Source organism: Schistocerca gregaria, chromosome 8 (assembly GCF_023897955.1).
Source record: "Schistocerca gregaria isolate iqSchGreg1 chromosome 8, iqSchGreg1.2, whole genome shotgun sequence".
Taxonomy (NCBI): domain Eukaryota; kingdom Metazoa; phylum Arthropoda; class Insecta; order Orthoptera; family Acrididae; genus Schistocerca; species Schistocerca gregaria.
The window spans coordinates 184,470,037-184,496,490 of NC_064927.1; the positions used below are offsets into that span (position 1 = coordinate 184,470,037).

Sequence of the window (26,454 nt, forward strand, 5' to 3'; positions counted from 1 at the left end):
TCTTAGTTTTCTTTTCTGTTTGGTCCATTTATAAGTCGAATAACATCAGGGATAGCCCATAAATCCAATTACACATTACTGTACCAGCAGGATCACACACACTTTTGGACAGGAAAAGGAGAGCAGCAGATATGCTTCCTGCAGAGAGACTAAGTGGTTACTATAGTAGTTCTTCATAATTGTGGCGACACTGTTTATTGTAGTTTTCTATATGCATAGATGGAGTGACATAACAAACACTGTATTTAAATTTCAGGTTTAAGACGATCAACATCTGTAGCTTTTCGTCAATCAGAGGATAAGACAGGAAGCCAGGCATAATCTGGGAGGTAATCTCAGTAAAACACAAAGGACTACGTGGTAAATCGTATATTTGAAATAAATTACAAATATAAATCTGTAAAACCTCACTTTGGTTCACCATCGCTCAGGAGGCATTACCATACCGATGCAAAGTTCCAGATGATCACTCAGAAACACTGTCTGCAATCATCAATACAAAAAGTTGAATGCAGTTCAGAGAAGGATTGGTCCAGTCACTGTCTCTTTTAAAAATATTTCTCTGTATCTTACATAACTGTTTCATATAAGTAGACAATACTTTACACAATAGAAAAAGACAACAGGTTATACAAGAACGTTATAATGTACAACATAAAAATTTATTATAATCAACGATTCGTATATGAAACAAGTGTAAGTAGATTACAGTCTAATCCTCAGAACAGTTTCGAACATCTGTTGGCAATGCAAAAGTCTTGAGATATATCTTACAATCAGTCAAAAAAATATAATCTACAAACATATCATCTTGCTCATCACTGCAACCGTCAATAGGCGTCATTATTTAACTGTACACCAGAGATGGGAAGATGACAAGAGGGCCATTATCTGCACACTTTGTGATAATAAAAGACTTTAAACAGTTCAGTTAGACTCAGACTCTAATTTAACGAGTATTTCCGAGATTGAAGGATTGAAAAATTTAGAATGAAGCGTACAATAGTATGAAATGTTTTACAGATAAGATACAGTAGAAGAGTAACCCATCTGGTCTAGTACATAAACAAATTGTTTGAAAGAGAGGAGACTAAATTTTGGAAGACAAGGAGATAGGCACTTGTATTAACAAAACTGTGTTCGCATATTATTTTTGATTACCAAACACTGAAGAGCAAGTACATAAAACGTTGAATGCTTAACGTAGCTTTCTTAGCGAATACAATATTATCACACATTGCGTTGTGCCGAGCATTTGATGCTACCTCAGTCCCGCCTAGCGGACTTGGTGTAATTGACTTATTACATAGACAGTAGTTGTGTTTTTGTAACACTGTGTCTTTCTGCCTCACACGCACACATCACCCACATAATCTCTCTCTCTCTCTCTCTCTCTCTCTTTGTTTGTTCTCTTTGTCACTCCAATATCTTCTGCCAAGAAAGCAGTCGCTGGGTGCCGCCTCTTCGCCACGGCCCCAAGTCCCTCCCACTGGCTGGCGAGCTCGTCTGCGCAAGCCGTCAACAATGGAAGCCGGTCAGACGCAGCACGCCGGGCGCCTACTACAGTTTTAATGACGCTACAGCCTCCGCTGTATGCCTTCGCACGGCGGCGTCCTTTTGTGTCGCCCGCGCCGTAGAAAAACAGTATTGTCTCTTGCGCACTTCCTCCGGTTACCCCTGACATTTTCTCCGGCGGGCCTGGACAATGGGAGGACCACCACACAGCGCCTGGAAGAATGCCAATATTGCGTCACGCTTTCTGGTCCTGTCGGTAGCTCCAAGAAAACAGAATGCAGACGTTGGAATGTCACGCACAAAAGAGTGGCTGTCCATAGCGCCGAGTACACTGAAATAGCGGTCTTCCACGTACAAGTAACTTATGAGCGTGCCACTAACCAAGGCGTAACAGTACACTTCGAATGCGCCTTGTTGGCGAGGATTATTGAGAAACAATTCTTCCTCTCATCTGTACCCTGTGCATACACTTTCCCAACTTTCCACTACGACTTTGCTGAACACAGCTGCAGTAGATATTTAATATACTGTTTACGTTTCCACTTAGAGATGTTTGTACCCTTTGCTCTGGAATGTTTCAACGAGAGAGAGACCTGCAAGTGTGGAAGAGCCTGCTTTCGAATGTTCGTACTGGTAACCACATCAGGTCAAGTTCGTGTAGAGAGAAAACGTCTTCCTGTCCTTTGCCATTAGTCTAGCTCTGTCAGATTCGAGACATCATAATGTGTGTAAGGGGGGACAGTTCTAGCACACATGCACTGTCGTACAAGCAGAGACAACACGACTCCTCTGTCGAGAATTGCACAGCAAGTGGACGAAAGGAAGCAGAATTTTCCAGCATCCAGATGACACAGACAGTTCATCACAAGTAAAACACTGGCGAATTCGTTGTTTTGTGTGCTGATGGTAGCCACATAAAAGGTCTGAGATATCGGAAATCTCAGAAACTGATGACAGGACTTGCGTGGAGGTGATCACGGATGTCGTAGAAAGGAGTCACCTCGGGTTGGCTTCACTGGAAGAGACGTCGTACGTCCAGTGCTGGCCGAGGCGCTCAGTGCTTCGAGAGCAGACGTCCTTCCTATAGTCTTGCGACGACTGTGGGTCCCGCTTCTGACTGCAGTAGTAGTAGTCGAGTGGCGAGAAGCCGGCGAGGCAGCGTGCGGCGGGAGCCCTAGGGGGCTTGTGCTACGCGTACCTCCGTTCGCAAGCCTCAATGTGGTCGGCCGCGAGGCGCAGCCGCTCGTTGAGGATCTGGACGCTCTTCTCGGGCAGCGGCGGCAGTGCGTCCACCTCGTTGGTCTCCGCGTCGTCGCCGTCGGCGGCGCTGCCCGCGCGGCGGAAGCGGCGCTCCAGCGCGGCGCCGACGTCGCCGGAGGCCGCCAGCCGCTTGACGGCGTCCGCGGTGCGCCGGCGGAAGACGCAGAGCGCGGCCAGCAGGTCGGCGTGGAAGCGGCCGTACTTGTCGAGCAGGCGGTAGCCGTGCAGCAGGCCGCTCTCGTTGTCGAGGAAGACGAGCAGGCCGGTGCGCGAGTCGCGCGCCAGGTTGTGCGCGGGCGCCTCCATCATGGCCGGGTTCCACTGCAGGTTGTACAGGTTGTTGATGAAGCGGTCGAGGTTGGCGGTGAGGAAGTCGAACACCAGCAGGTCGGACCACTGCGCCAGTTCGGGCAGGTCGGTGGCGTTGGCGGCGCGCGCGTCCGGCGGGTGGAGACGTCGCGCGGGCCCGCGCAGCAGTGGCGGGATGTGCGCGGGGCGCAGCTCGGGCAGGAAGCGCGTCAGCACGACGGGCCAGCCGTCCGCCCACTGCGCCAGCGCCAGCTGCGAGCGCACGCGCGACCACCGCGCCTGCCGCGCGCGCACCGGCTGCCACGTGGCCGGCGGCAGGTTCGGCAGCCCCAGCTCCCGCGCCAGCAGGTAGCTGAACACCTGCACAGCAACGACACAACACTTGCTACTGCCCTGTATCTGACAGAAATTTATTTTAGTTTAGTTCGTCAGCCCCAACTCCCGCGCCAGCAGGTAGCTGAACACCTGCAAAGCAACGACAAAACACTTGCTACTGCCCTGTATCTGACAGAAATTTATTTTAGTTTAGTTCGTCAGCCCCAACTCCCGCGCCAGCAGGTAGCTGAACACCTGCACAGCAACGGCACAACACTCGCTACAACCCTAAATCTGACAGAAGTTCATTTAGTCTTGTTTAGTTTGGCAGCCCCAGCTCCCGCGCCAGCAGGTAGCTGAACACCTGCACAGCAACGACACAACACTTGCTACTGCCCTGTATCTGACAGAAATTTATTTTAGTTTAGTTCGTCAGCCCCAACTCCCGCGCCAGCTGTAGCTGAACACCTGCAAAGCAACGACAAAACACTTGCTACTGCCCTGTATCTGACAGAAATTTATTTTAGTTTAGTTCGTCAGCCCCAACTCCCGCACCAGCAAGTAGCTGAACACCTGCACAGCAACGGCACAACACTCGCTACAACCCTATATCAGACGGAAGTTCATTTAGTCTTGTTTAGTTTGGCAGCCACAGCTGCCTCGCCAGCAGGTAGCTGACCACCTGCACACCAACGACACAACACTCGCTACTCTCCTGTATCGTCTCAAGTTTATTTAGTGTAGTTTAATTCAGCAGCCCCAGCTCCCGCGCCAGCACGTAGCTGAACACCTGCACAGCAATGACACAACACTCGCTACTACCATGTAACCGACAGAAATTTATTTAGTCTAGTTTAATTCGCCAGCCCTAGCTCGCGCGCCAGCAGGAACTAAACACCTGCACAGCAACGACACAACACTCGCTACTACCCTATACCTGACAGAAGTTTATCTTGTCTAGTTTATTTCTCTCGTGCGAGCAGGAAGCTGAACACCTGCAAAGCAACGACACAACACTCGCTACAACCCTATACCTGACAGAAGTTTATTTAGTCTAGTTTAGTTTGGCAGCCCGAGCTCCCGTGCCAGCAGGTAGCTCAAAACCATCAAAGCAACGACACAATACTAGCTACAACCGTCTATCTGACAGTTCATTTAGTCTAGTTTAGCTCGTTAGCCCCAGCTCCTGCACCAGTAGGTAGCTGCTCGTAACTACCCTGTATCCCACAAAACTTTATTTAGTCCACTTTAGTTCGACAGCACCACATCCCGTGCCAGAAGATAGCTAAACACCTGACAGAAACGATACACAAATCTCAAATGTTCAGATGTGTGTGAATTGCTAAGGGACCAAACCGCTGATGTCATAGAACCCTAGACGTACACACCACTTAAACTAACTTACACTTAGAACAACACACACTCCCAAGCCCCAAAGAGGCCTCGAACCTCCAACGGGAGCACAACTCTCTACTACCCTATACCCAATAGAACAATAGTTCCGGCCATTAAAAGGAAGGCAGCATGCAACAAGCATCCTAATGACAAAAAGTGATTAGCGTTTTAGTAACAAGCAGGAGTAATGGCGTCGAGGCCACAAAGTCCCGTAACTGCTCTACAACGAACAGCTCACATGTTGAACAGCAGCCACTGTAGTGGTAAACGTAGAAGCGAAATCTCCTGTTCCTTGCACTTCAATGTCTCTAAAATTCCGTGTTTATAATACGATAGACTGTGTGGTTTACAAAAGTTAATTTTGTTCATTCTTCTATTCAAGTTTCCGAAAGGTTCATGGAACAGCATTATCCTTCAGCCATTTACGATTTACATAATTTCAAAGAAACAGCTTACTTCGAAATGCCCTGAACACAGATAATGGTTTTTTGTCGTCGAAAAATTGCTTCCTGATGGAATTTAACCATTTTTCCAAAGGCTTGGATTTTGAAACAGGAAACCTGCAATTAAGTGCATGTTGATTATATATCAAGACGTAGACACATTTATCCGAAAAGTGCATCAACATATTAAACTTTCCTACCAATGAAAGGTAATATTGGTCCGTTTCTCGAATATATTTTCTCAGTTAAATGCTGTGCATCTCTGCAGCAGCTTTCCTCGTATAAATTGTAATGTATAGACTGTACAATAACGATGACCAAATACTGTATAAATAAATGATGTTCGATATGTGATCTTAAAAGCTACAATATACTTCTACTTAACAACTTCTTACCACCACAATGCTGTCTGACCAAAGGTTGAAAATACCCCACGACAGCACCCTCGATGGGTCTCGTTATGTTTAGAACGTCCTTCAATACCATATAAATTAAATTCTGCCTATAAGGAAAATGTATGCAGTGGGTTTCTCATTCAGAACCCAATCTATTTCTATTCCTCCAAAACATTATATACATACATACAAGATACTGTCTGTGTTCTGTGTGTGTTCCACATCTCCTCCTAATCCACTGAATCGAATCCAGCCAGATTTGGTGTATATGCTGCTACTGTTTGAAAGAAATATTGTGGAGTAAGAACCATTTACCTTGCACATGGATTGGAAGGCTTATTAACGCCTGACATCTAGGCTGCCTTGTGTGACAAGACATCTTCCGGGATGTGTGTCAATGACTATACATAGGGCTGGGCACAGCTGAGGAGATAGAAGGACAGGGATATATATATATATATATATATATATATATATATATATATATATATATATATATATATATATGAGGAGATAGAAGAAGAGGGATAAAGAGAGGGATATATACATAGAGAGAGAGAGAGAGAGAGAGAGAGAGAGAGAGAGAGAGAGAGAGAGTGACAGTTGGGACATGTAGAGATGAACAAAGTGAGGTGAGAGAGGCTGATAAGAGTAAAGTAAACAGATATTTGAAGCTGTTTAATACGCTGGAATTCGATTCTTTAAGGAATCGAGGGTTTACTGGTTTACTGGTTGGAAAAAAGTACAGCAGGTTTAAGAACCGCTTAAATCCCATTGGATTGGAAATGAAAAGAGGGTATCGTTGAAGCATAAATCAGATACACCTTGAGTAATCACTACCAAATTTCATCAGGTTACCCTCCATTCAGAAGTCTTGTTGCACGCAGCGACTGTTATATTGAGTTGTAAATAATACATTTCAGCTATCAGTCGTCATTTTGAAATTGTATTGCCAGATCTAGATTTCAGCTAGAAACTAGCCATTCTCAATGCACTATCATTTTTGATCAATGTGTGTAATGCCTGCTGGTCGGGCCTTATCCACAGTTCGTGGTATACTTTTAACACTCTCTCTGGATCTGTATGGGGTAAAGCAGCACAGAATCAGGCATATGTGTGTGCAGTACATATGGTATAAGCGTATGCAGGCGAAGCTGTGCGTAAAAAGGTAGTAAAATTTAAATGTTGAATATTTGGGACAGGATCGTGTTTACTTCGTGTAAGAAAGAGAAAACTCTACCAGTACTTGCAGGCTTCTCAAAGGACCCTCATAGCTATATCAAGAATGCGTTTTATCGCCCCACAGCCCAGCTCCTCGCCTTAGTTGAGATGCTGCGACCATCACGCGCATGTGGTGCAGACAGGTTCAGAAGTCCCATACCCAGCGCCGTGTAGGATCTCAGAGACCCCACGCAACTAGCGCCTGAAAGGATAGACATACTTTCTGTTCCACCGTGCAGGATCGTACAGCCACGCCACTTGCCATGACTAAGGAAATGAGCATGTTTGGGGCAAGATTAATATCCACACAGACAATGTGATGGCGTCAGTAGCTCCACGGACTGTCAGCATGGCGGTAACTGTTACGGCTTCCCTATATGCTGATGTGGCAACAGAGAAAGATGCACTGGTGTTTGTCGACCCAATGCCAAACTGCACACACGGGTGGCATCACGTCGTCTTTTCAGCGGAATCAAAAATTTCATACAGCATCACGAAGGCCATATCCATGTGCACAGGCTTCGAACATTGACAGATTGTATTCGTCATCGAATGGGTTACCAATGGTATACAACGCTTTCAACACTGGTTCACAAGCCCGGTAAGTTGGACAGCCGCCGTAACATTTCTGACGATTTAAGGGTGATAGCTGTGGCCTGCCTTCGATGTCTTTGTGACGTTATCTTTCAACAAAATACTAGAAGATTGTACGTTGGCCATGCTCTCGTTTCCTACTCCGTTACAGAGGATGTTAGAATGATGCCAGAGAGCTCCTGTAGCAACATCTTCTGTTGTGGGAGGGACTAGCGACAAACTCGACTTGATGGCAAGTGATGTAAAAATGACGTGTCATTCGAAGAAAAGACGCCTTGTTTTTCGCTGTTTTTGTACTATAACTTGCAGCACTCTGTTTCAAGGCAATGGCACAGTGAAGATATCACAAAGGCATCATCCCTAGTACGATTTCTTACGATTAAATGTCAGTTAACGACGTGTCACAGGTATAAAAATGTCTGATGTAGCGTAGTGGTTAAGGACGTGGTTATGGAGTCAAAAGAAGAAGGTTCATGTTCTCTTATATGCTAAGTTCTTCATTTTTCATCTTAGCGTTTTTAACACAATCTGAGACTTTCTAATAAATTTGATACAAGTATTTTAGCATTCGACGTTATTTACACATAAAAGTGCGACGTCTCAGTAATTAGTTCATTCGAATATGTGACTTGGATATGATTAGAAAACGATGTTTATTTCCGAATAAGACCCTATTTCAGTGGGTGTGTGATTAGTCAGCAACCTTGAAGGACAGGTTAAATTTCTGTTGCTGATCATACAGTCAGAAAAGCGCCGGCGGTCAATATTTCTACTTCAGGTCGTAAAATGTTTCGATTCATTAAAATGAGTCTTGTTTGTAATGAGTACCAATATCTGAATAAAAGACAGGGGGCCCAGAAACTCCCGTCACACTTATAGACTTAGTAGAGGGGAGTCAGTTAGTACATAAAATTTTGTGTAGAAACACATGTCCGGAAACATACTGTTTCTGTGCTACAACCATATGAAAATATGTTGGTAAAGCGACCATTTACAAGTTTGTTAGCCCGGTATATGACTTGTTTTACATGTCCGGAAACATACTGTTTCTGTGCTACAACCATATGAAAATATGTTGGTAAAGCGACCATTTACAAGTTTGTTAGCCCGGTATATGACTTGTTTTACAATTCCATCTATCAATAAACAAAGGAATAAAAAGGAAACTTAGTTTTTCATAAACACTATGCCTCCTCCAATTGGGTGTGCGTCATCCCCTTGCAGTACAGAGTCACGCCTGCTAACGGTGAAAATACCCCTCTGTCGAAGCCGTTGCGTAATTGTGGAGGAAAGAGTATGCAATGGAGTCGGATGTTGTGGATAACGATCTTGATAAAGGCGACAAGCAGGTCTTCCATTACCGTGAGCTCCGACATACAAAGGGATTATGTCGGTGCATTCTGAAAACGTGTACCCACCCATGTTGCTCTCTAATACTCACAGACACTTGAATGATGCTCGAACCATGTCACAGATGTAGGATACATGTCAAATGACATCACCTCATCCGACGTAATCACGCCCCACCATGACTACCAGGTGCAGAAGTATGAAACCGGAATTTCCCTATAGATGGTGCTAGCCGTCAACGCAGGGCCCGTGAGATCGGGTCTGCAGCGCCGTCTGCTTCCTGTAACGGCTGACGAAGAATGTCAACACACATAACCCAAGTTCCACACATCGGTATCTGTTTCAAAGCCGTAAACATGTCAATTTCGTGCCTGCGATCTACGATTTACGATTTGCGGACAGCATTGGTTTTCTGTCATCATTTGAATAAATGCTGGTGCTTATCGAAGCTATCGGCGAACACGCTCTTGGGAAAATACAGTGTTTCGATAGTTCAAAAAACTGACGTGAGAAACGCCGAGCGCGGGAAACCACCGAAAAAGTTCGAAGACATCGAATTGCAGGCCTCATAGGATGATGATGATGCTGCTCAAACTCAACTGGAACACACGGAGTCCGCAGCTCGTGGTCGTGCGGTAGCGTTCTCGCTTCCCGCGCCCGGGTTCGATTCCCGGTGGGGTCAGGGATTTTCTCTGCCTCGTGATGACTGGGTGTTGTGTGATGTCCTTAGGTTAGTTAGGTTTAAGTAGTTCTAAGTTCGAGGGGACCATAGCTGTTAAGTCCCATAGTGCTCAGAGCCATTTGGAACTCGCGGAACAATTGTATGTGACGCGGAATGCAGTTTCTCGTCGGTTGAAAACTATGGCAAAGGTGCAGGAAGTGGGAAAATGGGTTCCGCATGAACTGAATTGAATACACCAAGAATAAAAAGAGATTTTGTGAAATTCTGCTCGCCAGATACAAAAGAAAGTCCTTTCTCCGCCCAGTACTGACAGGTGATGAAAAAAGGATATTTTCTGAGAATCCTAAGCGTCGTAAATCACGGGTGAATCCAGGCAAAAGTTCGGCATCCACTGCAAGACCAAATCGCTTTGGATAAGAGACAGTGCTCTGAATTTGATGGGATTGGAAGGGTGCCATCTGTTACGAGCTGGTGAAACCGTTAACATTGAACTCTACCGACAGAAAATGGTCGGTTTAAATGGAGCATTACATGAAAGACAACCGGAACACGGAAAAAGGCCGTATTGCTCCATGATGACGCCCTATCGCACACAGAAAAACGGGTCAGGGAAACGATCGAGGCGTTCAGTTGAGAAATACTAGGGCATGTGGCTCATTCTGCAACTTGGCTCCGTCCGATTATCATCTATTTGCATCACTGGAACACGCTCTCGCTGAACAGCTCTTCAGTTCGTATGAAAATGTACGAAAATGGCTAGCTGACTGGTTCTTTTCAAAAGAACTGTTTTGTTGGTGTGGCATTCATATCTTGCCGTAGAGGTGGGAGAAATATGTATAAATAGCAATTGAGATTATTTTGAATCAAGTATTGTTTATCGGTTTCAAAATACACGCGTGTAATTATTGCAACCAAATTCCGCTTTCATACTTCTATACCTGGTACCTAGGAAACATGTTTTCAAACGGCTGTCGACTTTGGTTCCAATTCAAAGTATTATGTACTAAGTCTCCTCTACAAGTACTAGAGGTTTCTAACGAGAATTTCCGAGCACGCTATACATCACTGGGCAAAATTTTTAGCCGGTTTTAGTTCCATGTCTCATGGTAACAGTGAGTATCTACCGGAACAGATTTTGCCAGTTGGAAAATATGAGTACGTCACAGGAGCATTCTACCAAAATCTCCAGACAAGATTACGGCAAACTATAAAGATGAAAATGCGCAGGACGCTGTACGAGGGAGAGTTTTTGATCCACAATGCCGCAGTTCATTGTGCATACGACACATTTACACTTGCTGCTTTTGGGTTAACAGTCTGTGACTCATCCTTTGTATTTCCTGACATGGACCCCAGGGACTACTTCATCTACATCTACAACTACACGGATACTCTGCAAATCACATTTAAGTGCCTGGCAGAGGATTCATCGAACCACCCTCACAATTCTCTATTATTCAAATCTCGTATAGCGCACGGAAAGTATTAACACCTACATCTTTCTGTACGAGCTCTGATTTGCTTCGTTTTACCTTGGTGATCATTCCTCCCTATGTAAGTCGGTGTCAACAAAATATTTTTGCATTCGGAGGAGAAAGTTGGTGATTGGAATTTCGTGAGAAGATTCCGACGCCACGAAAAACGTCTTTCTATAACACTCTCTCCCATATTTCGCGATAATACAAAACGTGCTGCCTTTCTTTGAACTTCTTCGATGTACTACGTCAGTTCTATCTGGTAAGGATCCCACACCGCGCAGCAGTATTCTAAAAGAGGACGGACAAGCGCAGTGTAGGCAGTCTCCTTAGTAGGTCCGTTACATTTTCTAAGTGTCCTGCCAATATACGCAAGTCTTTCGTTAGCCTTCCCCACAACATTGTCTATGTGTTCCTTCCAATTTAAGTTGTTCGTAATTGTAATACCTAGGTATTTAGTTGAATTTATGGCTTTTAGATTAGACTGATTCGTCGTGTAACCGAAGTTTAACGAGTTCGTTTTAGCAACCATGTGGATGACCTCACACTTTTCGTTATTTAAGGTCAACTGTCACTTTTTGCACCATTCAGATATCTTTTCTAAATCGTTTTGCAGTTTGTTTTGATCTTCTGATGACTTTATTAGTCGATAAACGACAGCGTCATCTGTAAACAACCACAGACGGCTGCTCCGATTCTCTCCCAAATCATTTATATAGATAAGGAACAGCAAAGGGCCTATAACACTACCTTACGGAATGCCAGAAATCACTTGTGTTTTACGCGATGACTTTCCGTCAGTTACTACAAACTGTGACCTCTCTGACAGGAAATCGCAGATCCAGTCACATAACTGCGGCGATATTCCATAAGCACGCAATTTCACTACGAGCCGCTTGTGTGGTACACTGTGAAAAGCCTTCCGGAAATCCAGAAATACGGAATGGATCTGAAATCCCTTGTCAATACCACTCAGTACTTCATGTGAATAAAGAGCTAGTTGTGTTTCACAAGAACGATCTTTCCTAAACCCATGTTGACTGTGTGTCAATAGGCCGTTTTGGTTCAAATGGCTCCGAGCACTATGGGACTCAACTGCTGTGGTCATCAGTCCCCTAGAAATTAGAACTACTTAAACCTAACTAACCTAAGGACATCACATACATCCATGCCCGAGGCAGGATTCGAACCTGCGACCGTAGCAGTCGCACGGTTCCGGACTGCGCGCATAGGCCGTTTTCTTCGAGGTAATTCATAATGTTCGAACACAAAGATGTTCTAAAATCCTGCTGCATATCGACATTAACGATATGGGCCTGTAATTTATTGGATTACTCCTATAAGCTTTCTTGAATGTTGGTGAGACCTGTGCAACTTTCCAGTCTTTGTGTACGGATCTGCCGTGGAGCGAAAGGTTGCATATGATTGTTAAGTTCAGCATACTCCGAAAGGAACTTATCTGATATACAGTCCGTATGTTTCCTTACATGAGGAAACCATTGCGTGACAGGTGTTTCCAAAGTGATGACTAGGTGATATTGGGGCGAACCATTTCCTGGCGAGCCAAAATGCAGTCTTGTATAACTGTTTTCGCCGTGTCATCCGTCGTTGGTAAAAATGTGTAGCACTGAAGAGGACACTCAAGTCGTCACCCAGTTTCATGGTCACGGTTCGAATGTATCGAGATAATAATTAAGGCATTAAGACTAGGACGCATGTTGCGAGTGTGAGGGCACGCACCTCTCCCTGCAGCTGGTCGATGTTCTGCCGGTAGCGGCAGCAGGCGCGCTCGCCGTCGGCGAAGACTGCCAGCCGGTTGTAGGTGCGGCCGCAGCCGTCGGCTTCGAGGCGCGCTAGCGGCGCAGAGCGCGCGTAACGGCGCCACCGCTCCGCGTCGGCGTCGCCGTAGCCCGGGGGCAGCGACGACTCCACCTGCGCACCCCAGTACACGCCGTCCTCCACCACCGTCCGCCGCCCTGCAAACAGACAGTCACACTTACATTCACACCTTGCCACAAACGTCACCTTTATATTTTCTTCAATAAAACTTTTTAACTGTTATGGTTCACATTTTACAGCATTCTACATTTACATCCATACTCCGCAAGCCACTTGACGGTGTGTGGTGGAGGGTACCTTGAGCACCTCTATCGGTTCTCCCTTCTATTCCAGTCTCGTATTGTTCGTGGAAAGACAGATGTCGGTATGCCTCTCTGTGGGCTCTAACGTCTCTGATTTTATCCTCATGGTCTCTTCGCAAGATATACGTAGGAGGGACCAATATACTGCTTGACTCCTCAATGAAGGTATGTTCTCGAAACTTCAACAAAATCCCGTAACGAGCTACTCTCTCTTGCAGAGTCTTTCACTGGACTTTATCTATCACCTCCGTAGCGCTTTCGAGATCTTAAATGATCCTGTAACGAAGCGCGCTGCTCTCTGTTGGATCTTCTCTATCTCATCTATCAACCCTATCTGGTACGGATCCCACACCGGTGAGCAGTATTCAAGCAGTGGGCGAACAAGTGTACTGTAACCTACTTCCTTTGTTTTCGGACTGCATTTCCTTACGATTTTACCAATGAATCTCCGTCTGGCATCCGCTTGACCGGCGATTAATTTCGTATAGTCATTCCATTTTAAATCACTCCTAATGCCTAGCACTCCGTCTTCAGGCCACAAGTGGCCCATCGGGACCATCCGACCGCCGTCTTATCCTCAGTTGAGGATGCGGATAGGAGGGGCGTGTGGTCAGCACACCGCTCTCCCGCTCGTTGTGATGGTTTTCTTTGACCGGAGCCGCTACTATTCGGTCGAGTAGCTCCTCAATTGGCATCACGAGGCTGAGTGCACCCCGAAAAATGGCAACAGCGCATGGCGGCTAGATGGTCACCCATCCAAGTGCCGGCCACGCCCGACAGCGCTTAACGTCGGTGATCTCACGGGAAACGGTGTATCCACTGCGGCAAGGCCGTAGCTACTCCTAATGCCTACTCCCAGATAATTTATGGAACTAACTACTTCCAGTTGCTGAACTGTTATATTGTAGCTAAATGATAAAGGATCTTTCTTTCTATGCATTCGCAACACATTACATTTGTTCACATTGAGATTCAATTGCCATTCCCTGCACTATGTGTCAAATCGTTGCAGATCCTCCTGCATTTCAGTTCAATTTTCTATTGTTACAATCTCTCGATATACTACAGCATCATCTGCAAAAAGTGAACTTCCGATGTTATCCACAAGGTCATTTATATATACTGTGAATAGCAACGGTCCTACGACACTCCCCTGCGGCAAACTGAAATCACTCTTACTGCGGAAGACTTCTCTCCACTGAGAATGACATGCCGCGTTCTGTTATCTAGAAACTCTTCAATCCAATCACACAATTGATCTGATAGTCCATATGCTCTTACTTTGTTCATTAAGCGACTGTGGGGAACTGTATCGAACGCCTTGCGGAAGACAAGAAACACGGCATCTACCTGGGAACCTGTGTCTATGGCCCACAGGGTCTCGTGGACGAATAACGCGAGCTGGGTTTCACAACATCGTCTCTTACTTGAGTGGCAGCTTTTAGAGCTGTAGAACTTTATTGTGATTCACATTTTACAGTATTTTTTCGGGCAGGCGCTTGTAGAGCTACAGAACTTTACTAGTTCACATTTTACAGCATATTCTGGAGCAGCGGCTTATAGAGCTACAGAATAGTAGTGGGAGATTGCTCCCACGGCCGGTAACCACCATAGACGCTGATAAGCCAAAACATTATGACCACCTTATTAATTTAGTGTTGGCGTTCTTTATCATGCAATAAGGAAGCAAGAGTCAAATGAAAACCTTAAATATTTTTTAAATATTTTTTATTGTGCAGAAGTGATACAAAACTATATCACTTTTCAACATAATCTCCCCTACGCTCAATGCAAGTCCTCCAGCGCCTACAAAGAGCATAAATTCCTTTAGAAAGAAATTCTTTTCGTATTCCGCGGAACCACTCATGCACCGCGTGGCGTACCTCTTCATCAGAACGGAACTTCTTTCCTCCTATTGCGTCTTTGAGTGGTCCAAACATATGGAAATCACTTGGATCAAGGTCTGGTGAGTATGGTGGATGAGGAAGACACTCAAAATGCAGGTCTGTTGTTGTTGCAATTGTTTTACGGGCATTGTGGGGCCTTGCATTGTCATGTTGCAAAAGGACACCTGCTGACAGCAACCCACGTCGCTTTGATTTGATTGCAGGCTGCAAAAGATTTTTTCAGATCTTTGTATGATGCACTGGTGACAGTGGTCCCTCTAGGCATGCAATGCTCCAAGATTACTTCTTTGGTTTTGGTGATGAGGAATGGCGCCATTCCTTGCTCGCTCTCCTCGTTTCCGGTTGGTGGAAGTGAACCCAGGTTTCGCCCCCAGTAACGATTCTTGCAAGTAAGCCATCTTTCAAAGCGCCGAAGAAGTTCTTCACAAGTATCAACACGTCGTTCTGTCATTTCAGGAGTCAGCTGCCGTGGCACCCATCTTGCAGACGCTTTGTGAAACTGGAGCACATCATGCACAATGTGGTGTGCTGACTAATCTGTGAACATGCTGCAGTGTCATTCAGCGCGTTTCCTTCACAATGGCTTCGACTGTTGCAGTGTTCTGTGGAGTCACAACTCGTCGTGCCTGACCTGGACGAGGAGCATCTTCCACTGAAGTCACACCATTTCCAAACTTCCTACTCCATTCGTAGACTTGCTGCTGTGACAAACATGCATCACCGTAATGAACCATCATTCGTCGATGAATTTCAATAGGGATCACACCTACACTACGCAAAACCCGAATAACAGAACGCTGTTCTTTCCTGGTGCAAGTCGCAAGTGGGGTGGCCATCTTTGTACTGACACTGCGACGGTATGTGTGCATCTGTACTATGCTGCCACCTACAGGCCATTCTACACGCTGTTTGTAGCACGCTTACCAACTGACAGCATAAAGGCGCGAAATTTCTATTTGCTATTACAAATTTAAGCTTTTCATTTGACTCACTCTCGTAGACTCGAAAAGTCCTTCGTAGGCCTTCGGAAGTATACGGCACCAAGCGCCTATGCACACGTCACTAAACTGCGGCAAATAATCGGCCGGTGGTTCCAGGTGCGGACTTGAAGCCCAATAGCGCCCCAAATATGTTCCACTGAGCTCAGGCCATGCGAATGTGGTGACCGTCAACGTGGCTTCACTAACATGTAGCACAGCTGTGTGGCACAGACTTTTAGATCACTGGAAGATGCCATCGCCGTCAAGGAAGACAACGGCTTACTGTATCGTGTGTATAATTTTTATTGTACGTATTTGGATGCGTGTTGTACAGTATCTTGCACGTTGCAGTGATTTCCCTAAATCGCCTCAAGATTGATTCATACAGAACTTAACGAAATGTCGCGGAACGGATAGTCACCGTCATATGATAATGTGTTCACGGTATAAGGAACGTTAACACCACATAAAGGCAGACACAGCACGCGATTCATTTGGTCAGGCGACACGTTTCCACTGATCCACGGTGCAATCTCTTTGATCTCGTGCCCCCTGCAATCGTAACTGACGTTGTGTTTGGGTCAACATGGAATTACGCAAGAATCATCTAGAATATCGTTTATGAATTTCGTCTTTATAAACTATCCTGCGAATGTTAATTCCTTCTATATCTACATCTAAATGCTGATAATATATTTCGAGAGTTTTAGGACGGGCGGTGTTTCAAAACTTCACTTCCACCATTTGATATTGGGATTATCGACGAGTCATTATGATGAGTCTTTATTTATTTGTTTGTATATGTATCTTTATTTTTTGACTTTAGGCAACATCGACTATATAGCCAGCACTATCTGTTAAGGCTTAACATAAATGTTGATGTTGAGTAAAGCGACAAAATAAACTCAGCATTCTGGATAGTACATTGTACTAACGAGAGTTAATTGTAAAGTTATAATTAAATCTAGACCTTTCGAAGCAAGAGGTCGCGGATTCGAGTCTACCCAGTAAGAAGGTATCACTTGTAAGTAGGGGAAGATCTATGGCAACAGGACTTCCTGTGCAGCAGTTCTTCCGCTTCGTTGTATTTTATACACACAAGTATTTATGATTCAGATGTACCTCATCCATCTGACCCTGACTGCAATTTTTAGAAACTAAAAATTTTAATTCGATGTGAATGTGCGGGGTACCATCCTTTCCCTATTCCCATACGAATGGTCGACGTCACATGATGTTACTTAACTTCACGTAATCGAACCACGGTCAAGGAGCGATGTCCTACTGAATGGCAGCCAAGTGCCTGCCTTTATGCCGTGTTGATGCCCCTTGTATCGTGAACACATTAACATATGACGGTGACATTTCGTTAAGTCCAATATGAATCACCCTTGAGGCAATTTAGGGAAATCACTGCATCGTGCAAGTAACTGTACAACATGGTGGGTGCATCCAAATACGTACAATAAAAATGATACGCACCATACAATAAGCTAATCTGAGAGGTACTTGACAAAGAGGTGGTTGCTGTGAATGAATATTTCAGATCTTTTGTCAGCTGCTCATGGGAGAAATGTGTCTCTAAACTACTCTGATTCATAACAAACTGTCTTTTGCCTCATAGAAATGCGAAGAGCTACAAGAAACAGTACACAGTCGTCTGTGCTGTGTCCACAGTGAAGTTAATCTTCTGGTAGTAGGAGATGGTGAACTAACAAACGGATAGTCTTGTAGGCATAGTTTTACTGTATGGTGCAACAGGACGCAGAGAACGGAACTTCCAATGAATATGCAGAGAAAAACAACATTTTAATTAGTATAAACTGATCGAGGGTTGTCAAAGCAAAAAAAGAACTGCCCAACATTCACGACAATGAAACGGTCGCACAGTAGATCTTAAGCAGATGGCGATGGATCGTATAGAAAAAGAGTTTGTAGATGGACATATGTCAACTTCGTGTAAACCGTTATTGCTGTCTGTACTAGTTGATTGAATATTTGTAAATATCTTTTAGTAAATAAGTAGCTGTCAAACTTGAATTCCTACAATTGTCAAGCAGTAAAAAATGTATTATAATATACGTGCAACAGCAAATTATCGAAAAACCTGAAATGTTGCTGAAAACAATACTATAACCAACCTACAGACAGCAATAATGCTTTACTCAAAGTTGACATTTGTCATTTACAATGTCAGGGCATCTATTGATGAAGGAAATAAAGCCGAAATAAGCTTATACACTAAAATGAAATACCAAGCGGCATACTGTTTTCAGTTCTCTGCATAATATTCGTCGAGCTGGAAGAAACTGAAACTTCCCCGGACAAAAAAATAAAAAAAATACACCTGACTTGAATTCCATATAAAATTTGTGGTAGATGTTGGAGCATCGCTTAAAACGATGACATCAGCATCCCCGCAACTTGAGGGATTTGCTCAATCAAATCCTCAGCGAATAGGTTAACCTAGATGCTAAGTACCTGCACAATCTTGTGGGCTCACTGTCTAAGCGAATACAGGAGGTTATCAAGTCTAAGGGTGGAATTATACGGTATTGAAAAGATGCTTGTAACGATTTTTCTAGGGCTGACTAATTTTTCGTCCGGTGAGCTAACTCCTTGAAGCGCCACGTGCCCGCAACACCACAAAGCGGTATTTAGTATCGCTACGGGCAGTAGTCAATGTTTTACCTGAACAGGGTAGATCATCAGCAACGGTTTTCTTATTAACCTGCAAGATAAAACTGTACAAAATCAGGGAATGTGGAGCAACGTCCTGCCATTCAGTTTGAATGATGTGTGTCATCTGGTACTGATACGAGATGTACTACTGCGGTTGGTGGAGAATGTACCTATGATTAGCCGCAAGATTATCATCACGACAGTGAACAGTCCACATCGATATTAATGTCTATGAGGAGCTGAACAATAGGAACACCTATCGTTGGACTGGAAGCTGAGAACGTGTTGCACTATCCTCGCGATCGCCGAACGTCAAGCGTATGATTGGTTTTTTCCCACCAACGGAGGTGCCTCTAGCTGTTTATGAAACTACAATAAAAGCTAAGAAGGAGCTGGTTGGCAGCATCCGCATGACATCCTGCAGTGTGCAGCAAGCAACAGACATAGTGAAGCGACGACTGCAAAATTTTTTGCTACTTTGACAGTCACGCATTGGCACTATCAGTAGTCAATCTGAGTACCTGCATATTGGAATAAAAACCAAATTTTCGTTTCCAACGATTGCTTACTTATGTCCCAAAACACATACTTTGAGATCCTCTACCTAAAGCTCTAGTACAGCCAGTATAATAGAGAGTTATGGAACCACCTGGTGATTCACAGGTCAGCGTGCATTACTGCCTAGCGTGGAAATGTGTCAAAAACGCCGGAACCGCCATAGTCTTCACGTTACATAGTATAAAATCACCAAACATCGGTATCTGTTCGTTTCAGACAGGCTCACTACATAACCAATAGTGAGCATTATGTGCTTTTACTGTCGCTACAGTTTTCCATCTTCGGGGAAGAATGTTAAATGAATTTATATCATAGTAATGGGAGGGTTTCAGTGGTAGAGTGGAGAATAGCTGCTTCTCGGGTCCGAGCGAGTTTCTTCTAAGAACGATGAGTTGGACCTTGCTTTTAATCAGAAAAATTATTGAACGGATACAGCAGATCGGATACAGCAGATCGGTTGCTACCGAGTGGAAAGAATATTCTCTTCTAAAACGTTTTCCTTATAAACATCCAGATTGGTTATGCTGTAGTTTTAACCCTACTGGATGAAACGTAAACTGGGAAAAGTCCCAGACCACCACACCAAGTCGACCGAACTTCTACATCACCACTTATCAGTTGTGTAAATGCTGTCCTGGGAAGAACGAAACTTCGGTCATGTCATAGACGTCAGTGATTGTTGAAAAGCTTTTTAAAAATTGTTCATTTTCCTGCAGATCATAAGAAGGAAACACCACTTTTAGAAAACTACACTCTCAACTTCGATTGGTCTGTTAAACTGAAGAAACACAAAGCAGAGACAACACTTTTGACAATCGTATGGTGCCGATGTATTGGGCGCCGTCGCCAATCTCTGGTCAGTGCATATCAGTTTACATACGAGTATCGATATTTTGCATAACTTACTTGTATTACTGTCTGTCAGATAGCCAGTTACTTGTAGTCACGGTCAATGCAAAAAGTTTTATTCATGGATTGTCTTGCGTGTATGGCCTGCCTATGCAACTAAATAAAACCCTGTTTCGTTTGTGCCACACACTTTCCATTTCTTTTTATTTACCAACGCTCTTCAATGGTCTCTCCCTTCTACAGCCACTATAAGCCTGTAATAGAAATCATCCCTTATTTTTCTGCTCTCTCATTTGTGGTCGATCCATAGCATACTGTTATTCATTTGTGACTTTGCATGTGAACTGATAATTTTACTTGTATGCCACATCTCGTACGATATGCTGCATGATTTTTAATATGATCCAAAACTACAGACATAAAAAGGGGATTTTCCGTTGCTCATATCTCGAGTTTTATTGGTGATAAACACGTAGGGTCAAGTGTTTTGGATAGCCATTGGTCTTGGGACCTTTTCTACATCCAACGTAAGGACCGTCTTAGTCTCATACCCTACAGTACAGGGTCAAAGTACGAATATTGCACATTTCCTCCTGCTTAGCAAAATGGAGAAAACTGTTTGGTTACTTTTTCATTTGATGTGGTGTACGGTGAACCTATATGGGACTTACGGAGGAACCATCAGTTCATGGGGTTCCTTGGAAAATCCGACAAAAATGACTTTTTTAACTTTTTTTTCGCCGTCACCAGCGGACCAAAGCCCTGCCGAGGGTTCCAAGATGGCTATGCACATCAAATGACTGAAATTTTTGCGATGTGCTTCTACGATCCCGATATCAAACAACGTTGATAACTTTCTTCATATCTTTACCTGTTTCCGAGATACAGAGGTTCAAAGTTACCCTGCTTGTACACGTAAAATCCGATGAGGCGAGTTTAAGTTTTCTCTCTCTGTGTTTATCGTAAAATCGAATCTCAGATGTAAAATGAGATTCGCTTTATTTTATTTCAATTTCACACAGGTAAAATATCTGAATTTTGCTGAACAACACATTTCCTTGCATGTCCTGCTGCAGCAGGGAAAAGACAGGAACGAGCGGAAAAATGCTCCTATAGGAGCAGAAAAAAATTTAAAAAGTTTCCTATTTGTTTAAAAGACTCTGTCTGAAAAGTGGGGTACCGACTGCATCATTCTACGTAGGTTCCTTAACACCTTCAAAAAATTTCCCTAAATTTTGGCTTACTAACACATTCGTGTTTTCTTATGCTGAGAGAGGAGAAAACACGGGCAATGGCAAAATGACGGTAAAGTAATAAATAATGGAAGATCTTACACAGTGACTGCGTTACAAAAAGAGCGAAGGAGACGATGGCAGAGCGGGAGAGATAGAGAGGCATTGGAACATAGGTGTCAGTGACAGAACAGTGCTGGAAAAAGAGGGAAGGAGTTAGTACCAAGGGAGGGGGGGGGTTACGAATACGGAGGGAGAGAGCCAGTAATAATGAGAGACAGAGTGTATGACAATGGCGAAGAGAGAGATAAAAACAGTGACGGCAGACAGCAGCAGGACGAAGGAAAGAATGAGATATTAGCAACAAGACAGAGAGATGTGCAAGACCGTAAGAGGCGAGACTGTAGTAGTAGGACAGAATGAAGGGACTGTTGCTGTGGCACAGGAGGCAATAACAGAGAGACAAAAAGAAATAATGACACAGCGTCGGGCTGAATGAATGAGAAAGGGCAATTGGAAGTGGATCGGTACGAGCGACTTTCAACTATGGACTAGTGTGAGTGACTTACAGTTACGGGAAATTTGTGCGAGTCTGAGGTGAGATTGCATTTTAAAAACAGCGTGTATATGTCGGCATGCCAAAATTTTTGGGACAATTTTTATGGGTGCAGAGGAAGGTAGAATGAGGCAGCTGGTACAATACTTTTCAGTCAGTCTTTTAAATAAACCGGAACATATTCATATTCTTATGCTCCTGTAGGAGTATTTCTCCGCTGGTGTATGTGTTCTTGATAATGACAGGGTAGTCGACATTGGCCAATGGCGCAGCAAATGAATGATATAAATATGCAGCCTACAAGGACAATATTTTCTTTTACGAAATATTTGAAGGCTGTAGATCTGCATTTAAACAAGAATTACAAAAACTGGTGACCGTGCATACCTGGAGGTGGGGCGACGAAGGAGACGGCGCCGTCAGAACCGGTGGCCGCGATGAGGCTGGCGGGGGCGTGGGGCGGCAGCGTCGCCGAAGACGCAGTGGACGACGGGGGCCGGAGGCGCTGTCGGCCCGGGGACGTGGCGCCGCCGGCGGAGGCGGCGTAGAGGGCGGGGGGCGGCGCGGAGGCAGCGGGCACGAGCAGCGGGGGCAGCGCCGCCCCCAGCAGCAGGCCCAGCGCGAACGCCGCCGCCGCCAGCAGCAGCCAGCGCACCGCCACCGCCTCCCACATGTCACCACAGCGCCGCCATCGCCACGCCCACACTCTGCAACACGACACGGCACGGTCGCTGTTACGGCGTCCAGCGTCGAGAGGAAGCTGTCTGCAGGAATCAGAGTAATGACAACACCACTACTGGCCTATGGACTGTCCCCCGCTAGTCACAGCGTCTGAGACACACCCTGTAGGTAGGATATACTACTGGTGCGAGTACCAGCGGACACAAGGAGTTGCAAAAAGTGCACCATGGAAAGTCGTATAACAACAGATTCAAAAGTCGGTGCTCAGAATGGAATCCAGAAAATGGACTGATGAGGAATCATAACATGTCATATAACGGCGCGCTGCGGAACAACTGTAGGTGCCTAGGCATATCAAGCCCATTCTCACTGGTTTCTGGAATGAGCGAATCAATATAATTATAAATCAAAGTCCACCGCTACATTTTTGTGCGTATATTTGAAGTTTGATCTGAGAAACTGTTGTGGAGGATTACATTGTTTTTACTAATAGATACTCTGATTCACGAGAAAGAATAGTGTAGATACTTTATTACCGCTGCAGCAGACAAATCGTACGACCGAATGTACTTCGGGTAACCCTTGCGCAGCCATTCGGATCTCCAGTGTACCTGTATATCAGATAACCCAAAACAAACAGCCTATTGTTTTTAAGTTGTAGATCTTCCGTGAAGACCAAGAATACACGTCTTTCGACAAAAACGAGTACTTCTAAATATCTACGCTAAACAAAAAACTGTTTATTGTGTCTTGCTTTAACCCAGACAGGGTTACATCCCGGTTCATCATCATCAGTGCAATATCTGCAATTATTGCAAAGGTACTTGGCAGTGAAAATAAGCATACACGCGTACGTAAGTAGCTATCTCTTTCACTGAAACTTTATAAAACATGTGCCTTTGCTCCATATCTGACTGTTTAAAAGGAACTAAGATGCGTTTTTTTGTAATTTTCCAATCAAACTGGTAACATATCCATACCAGGCGTTTTCCATACAAATTGCCTTTCACAGTAATATCACTGTTGGTGGAGCAACATCAGAATTAAAATATGATGAGAGAAAGTCGAACAATAATCTGTAAAATGTTCTAACTGCTATATACTTAATATGGACAACGTAAATATTGAGGTTCAAGAAATCTCCAGATGAATACCGTGTCCACTTATTTCAAGAAGTCAGACAACTAAGTCTCAAGTCATCACATATATTCGCGTACGTCTCTGAGTTTAACTCGCATTGCAGGTATTTGGAATTTTATACCGATTTCTGGCCAAGAGAAATCTACTAGTATCAAATATTGGGGATAATTTGAGGAAGAAATTTCTGAAAATGTACGTTTCGACCTCAGCATTGTATGGTAGTGAAACACAGACTGTGGAAAACCAGAACAGAAGAGAATCAAAACATTTGAGATGCGGTGCTACAGAAGATTGTTGAAAATTAAGTGGACTGATAAGGTAAGGAATGGGGAGGATCTCCACAGAATTGACGAGAAAAGGAATATATGGAAAACACTGATAAGAAGAAGGGACAGGATGACTGGATACATGTTAAGACATGAGGGAATAACTTTCATAGCGCTAGAGGGAGTTTTAGAGGGAAAAACTGAACAGGAAGATGGGGATTGGAATACATCCAGCAAATAACTGGGGACATAGGTTGCAAGTGCCGTCCTCAGATGGAAAGACTGAAACTGGAGAGGAATTTGTGGTGGGCCACATCAAACCACTCAGAACAGTCACAAGGTTGGTGTCTCAAAAGGAAAAGACGGGTGCATCAGGTATTATTTTATCTCGTCTCTGGATTCACCCGAAATCTCCTGTACGCAACCAGACCTTTATCAGCTCTTGCGCACAGTTTCTTCGAGCACGCACGGTGATATAAAGGGATGATACGGAAGTGTTACAGAGAAAGAGGAATCTGTCAGTCGGAAACAATTGGTGTTATTATGACTTCGGCATCGCAGGAATACGTGAAAACTCATTTCAGTTATTATGATAATTATTACGGGAATAGTTACCTCTAAACGACAGGTGTCGCTTCATTCAAGGCGGCAGTCTATGAAGCGATGCTGGCGAGATCTAATCTATATTAATTTGAACTTTCATTAACTAAGAAGTTTGTTTGTTCTAACTACAGGCGTTTAACTGCCTCTGCACGTAACTGTATATTTACACGAGCCAGCAACTTCTCTTTGATAACGACTTTGGACAGCTCTGGAGTTACCGAGGCGAGGGCAGTATGTTACTCAAAACCTGCGACGATTTTCAGTACCGGATTTTAGATGTGTAAAACTTTTCCATACCTACATCGAAGTTAACTACTGGAAGAAGTCATATAACCTGTTACAGTTTGAGCCCGTGAGCTTTATATGCCTGGTCAGGCATAAAAGTTAATCACCATACAAGAAAAATAGTTAATATATTCGCTGATAGTTGCTGGTACTTCGTGGAGGCTTCTCTCACGTTACTTCTCAACAAAAACTGAAATAGTAGAGGAAAATTCGAGCAAGTTTCACCTGTTGTAATTTAATTTTATGGGCCGACAAGTAGTGGTGGACGAAATGTGCCAAACTTTTTACCAGAAAATGTAATAGTTGTTCCACAGTTCGGCCTTTTTCCAGTGGTGGGTTCCTTATTTTATTTTTAATCTTCGTAAGTTACGTTACCTCTTCCACAGCAAGCTTGTCTACCTGGCAGTTGGTTCGTAACTTACTGAAGACCACCAAAAACCTCAGTCAGAATGTATGTAATGAGAGCTAACGCTTCATTCGTCAACAGAATGAAGAATGATCATAACATCGCACGGTGTATCAGTGCCAGTGTTTGTATGTAGTGATGACTTCACGTGATTTTGCCTGGTATCTACCCTTGCAGCCCGATTATATGCAGTCAACCATCTCCTGTTTCTTTCAACTCGACCGCATACGTTTTTAGTTTATTACTTTTAATTCTTTTCTAGCATCATCATTTCCTCGTAAGGGATTTCCTTAGATTTATAAACAGTTAGTGTAGTTTGTCACGAGTGTTGATCCAGTTAATAGAAAACAATGTTAAATGCAAAGACATTTTCAAGAATTAACTACATAGTCTAGTACAAAGACGAAAAAAATTAGTTGCATCGTCTAGTAGCGAAACGAAAACCTACATCGTACAATAATAGTGTACCGATCAATGATGAAATGCACGAGCTGGAAATGACATCTTTTACAATAAAATATGTCGTGGTATCATAATTATATAGCTACCTTTTGTAGAGCCCAACGTAAAGAATACATTCACAATATTTAATAAATGATTCAATATTGTCGGCAAAATGGCCACAGTTTCTGTAGGACGATTAACACTCTCATATTTCGAGATAGTGCAGCAACGGTGTAAATTTTTGTACAAATTTTCGACAGCTAGCGTAAATAATTCATTTCAATATTTGGGCATAAAGGCTTTGTAAGAAAACTTCGAAGAATATATTAAATGTGCCTCGAAAATATAGGCTCATACGGCTGACCCTATGCCCTTCTCGTAGATTCAAGCATACTATTTTGCAGCTCTACACGGGAGCACTTGAGAAGAAACTTGTGAAGGGGCCGGGCGTCTTCCAAATTTAGTTTATAATTTAGCCTTGGTAAACAACAATTAAAACAGCGCTAGAAGAATAGTAGATGGACGTATTTTCAAGCTTTTTTTAAATTACACTCGTGGAAATTGAAATAAGAACACCGTGAATTCATTGTCCCAGGAAGGGGAAACTTTATTGACACATTCCTGGGGTCAGATACACTGACAGAACCACAGGCACATAGACACAGGCAACAGAGCATGCACAATGTCGGCACTAGTACAGTGTATATCCACCTTTCGCAGCAATGCAGGCTGCTATTCTCCCATGGAGACGATCGTAGAGATGCTGGATG

At 44.0% G+C, this 26,454-nt stretch overlaps 1 protein-coding gene across 5 annotated transcripts in view; it reads right to left on the reverse strand.

Moving 5' to 3' along the window:
* Positions 1–354: 354 nt before the first annotated feature.
* The window catches only part of LOC126284630 (extracellular serine/threonine protein kinase four-jointed), a 1,153,747-nt gene continuing 1,127,647 nt past the window's right edge, over positions 355–26,454 (reverse strand). For all 5 annotated transcript variants that reach the window (XM_049983702.1, XM_049983701.1, XM_049983700.1 and 2 more), the window contains 3 exons: positions 22,247–22,566; positions 12,695–12,930; positions 355–3,444 (listed from right to left, as the gene is read on the reverse strand). In XM_049983702.1, coding sequence (XP_049839659.1) covers positions 2,704–3,444; positions 12,695–12,930; positions 22,247–22,566 — 1,297 coding nt within the window. In that variant the 3' untranslated portion in view covers positions 355–2,703. The remainder of the gene's footprint in view (positions 3,445–12,694; positions 12,931–22,246; positions 22,567–26,454) is intronic.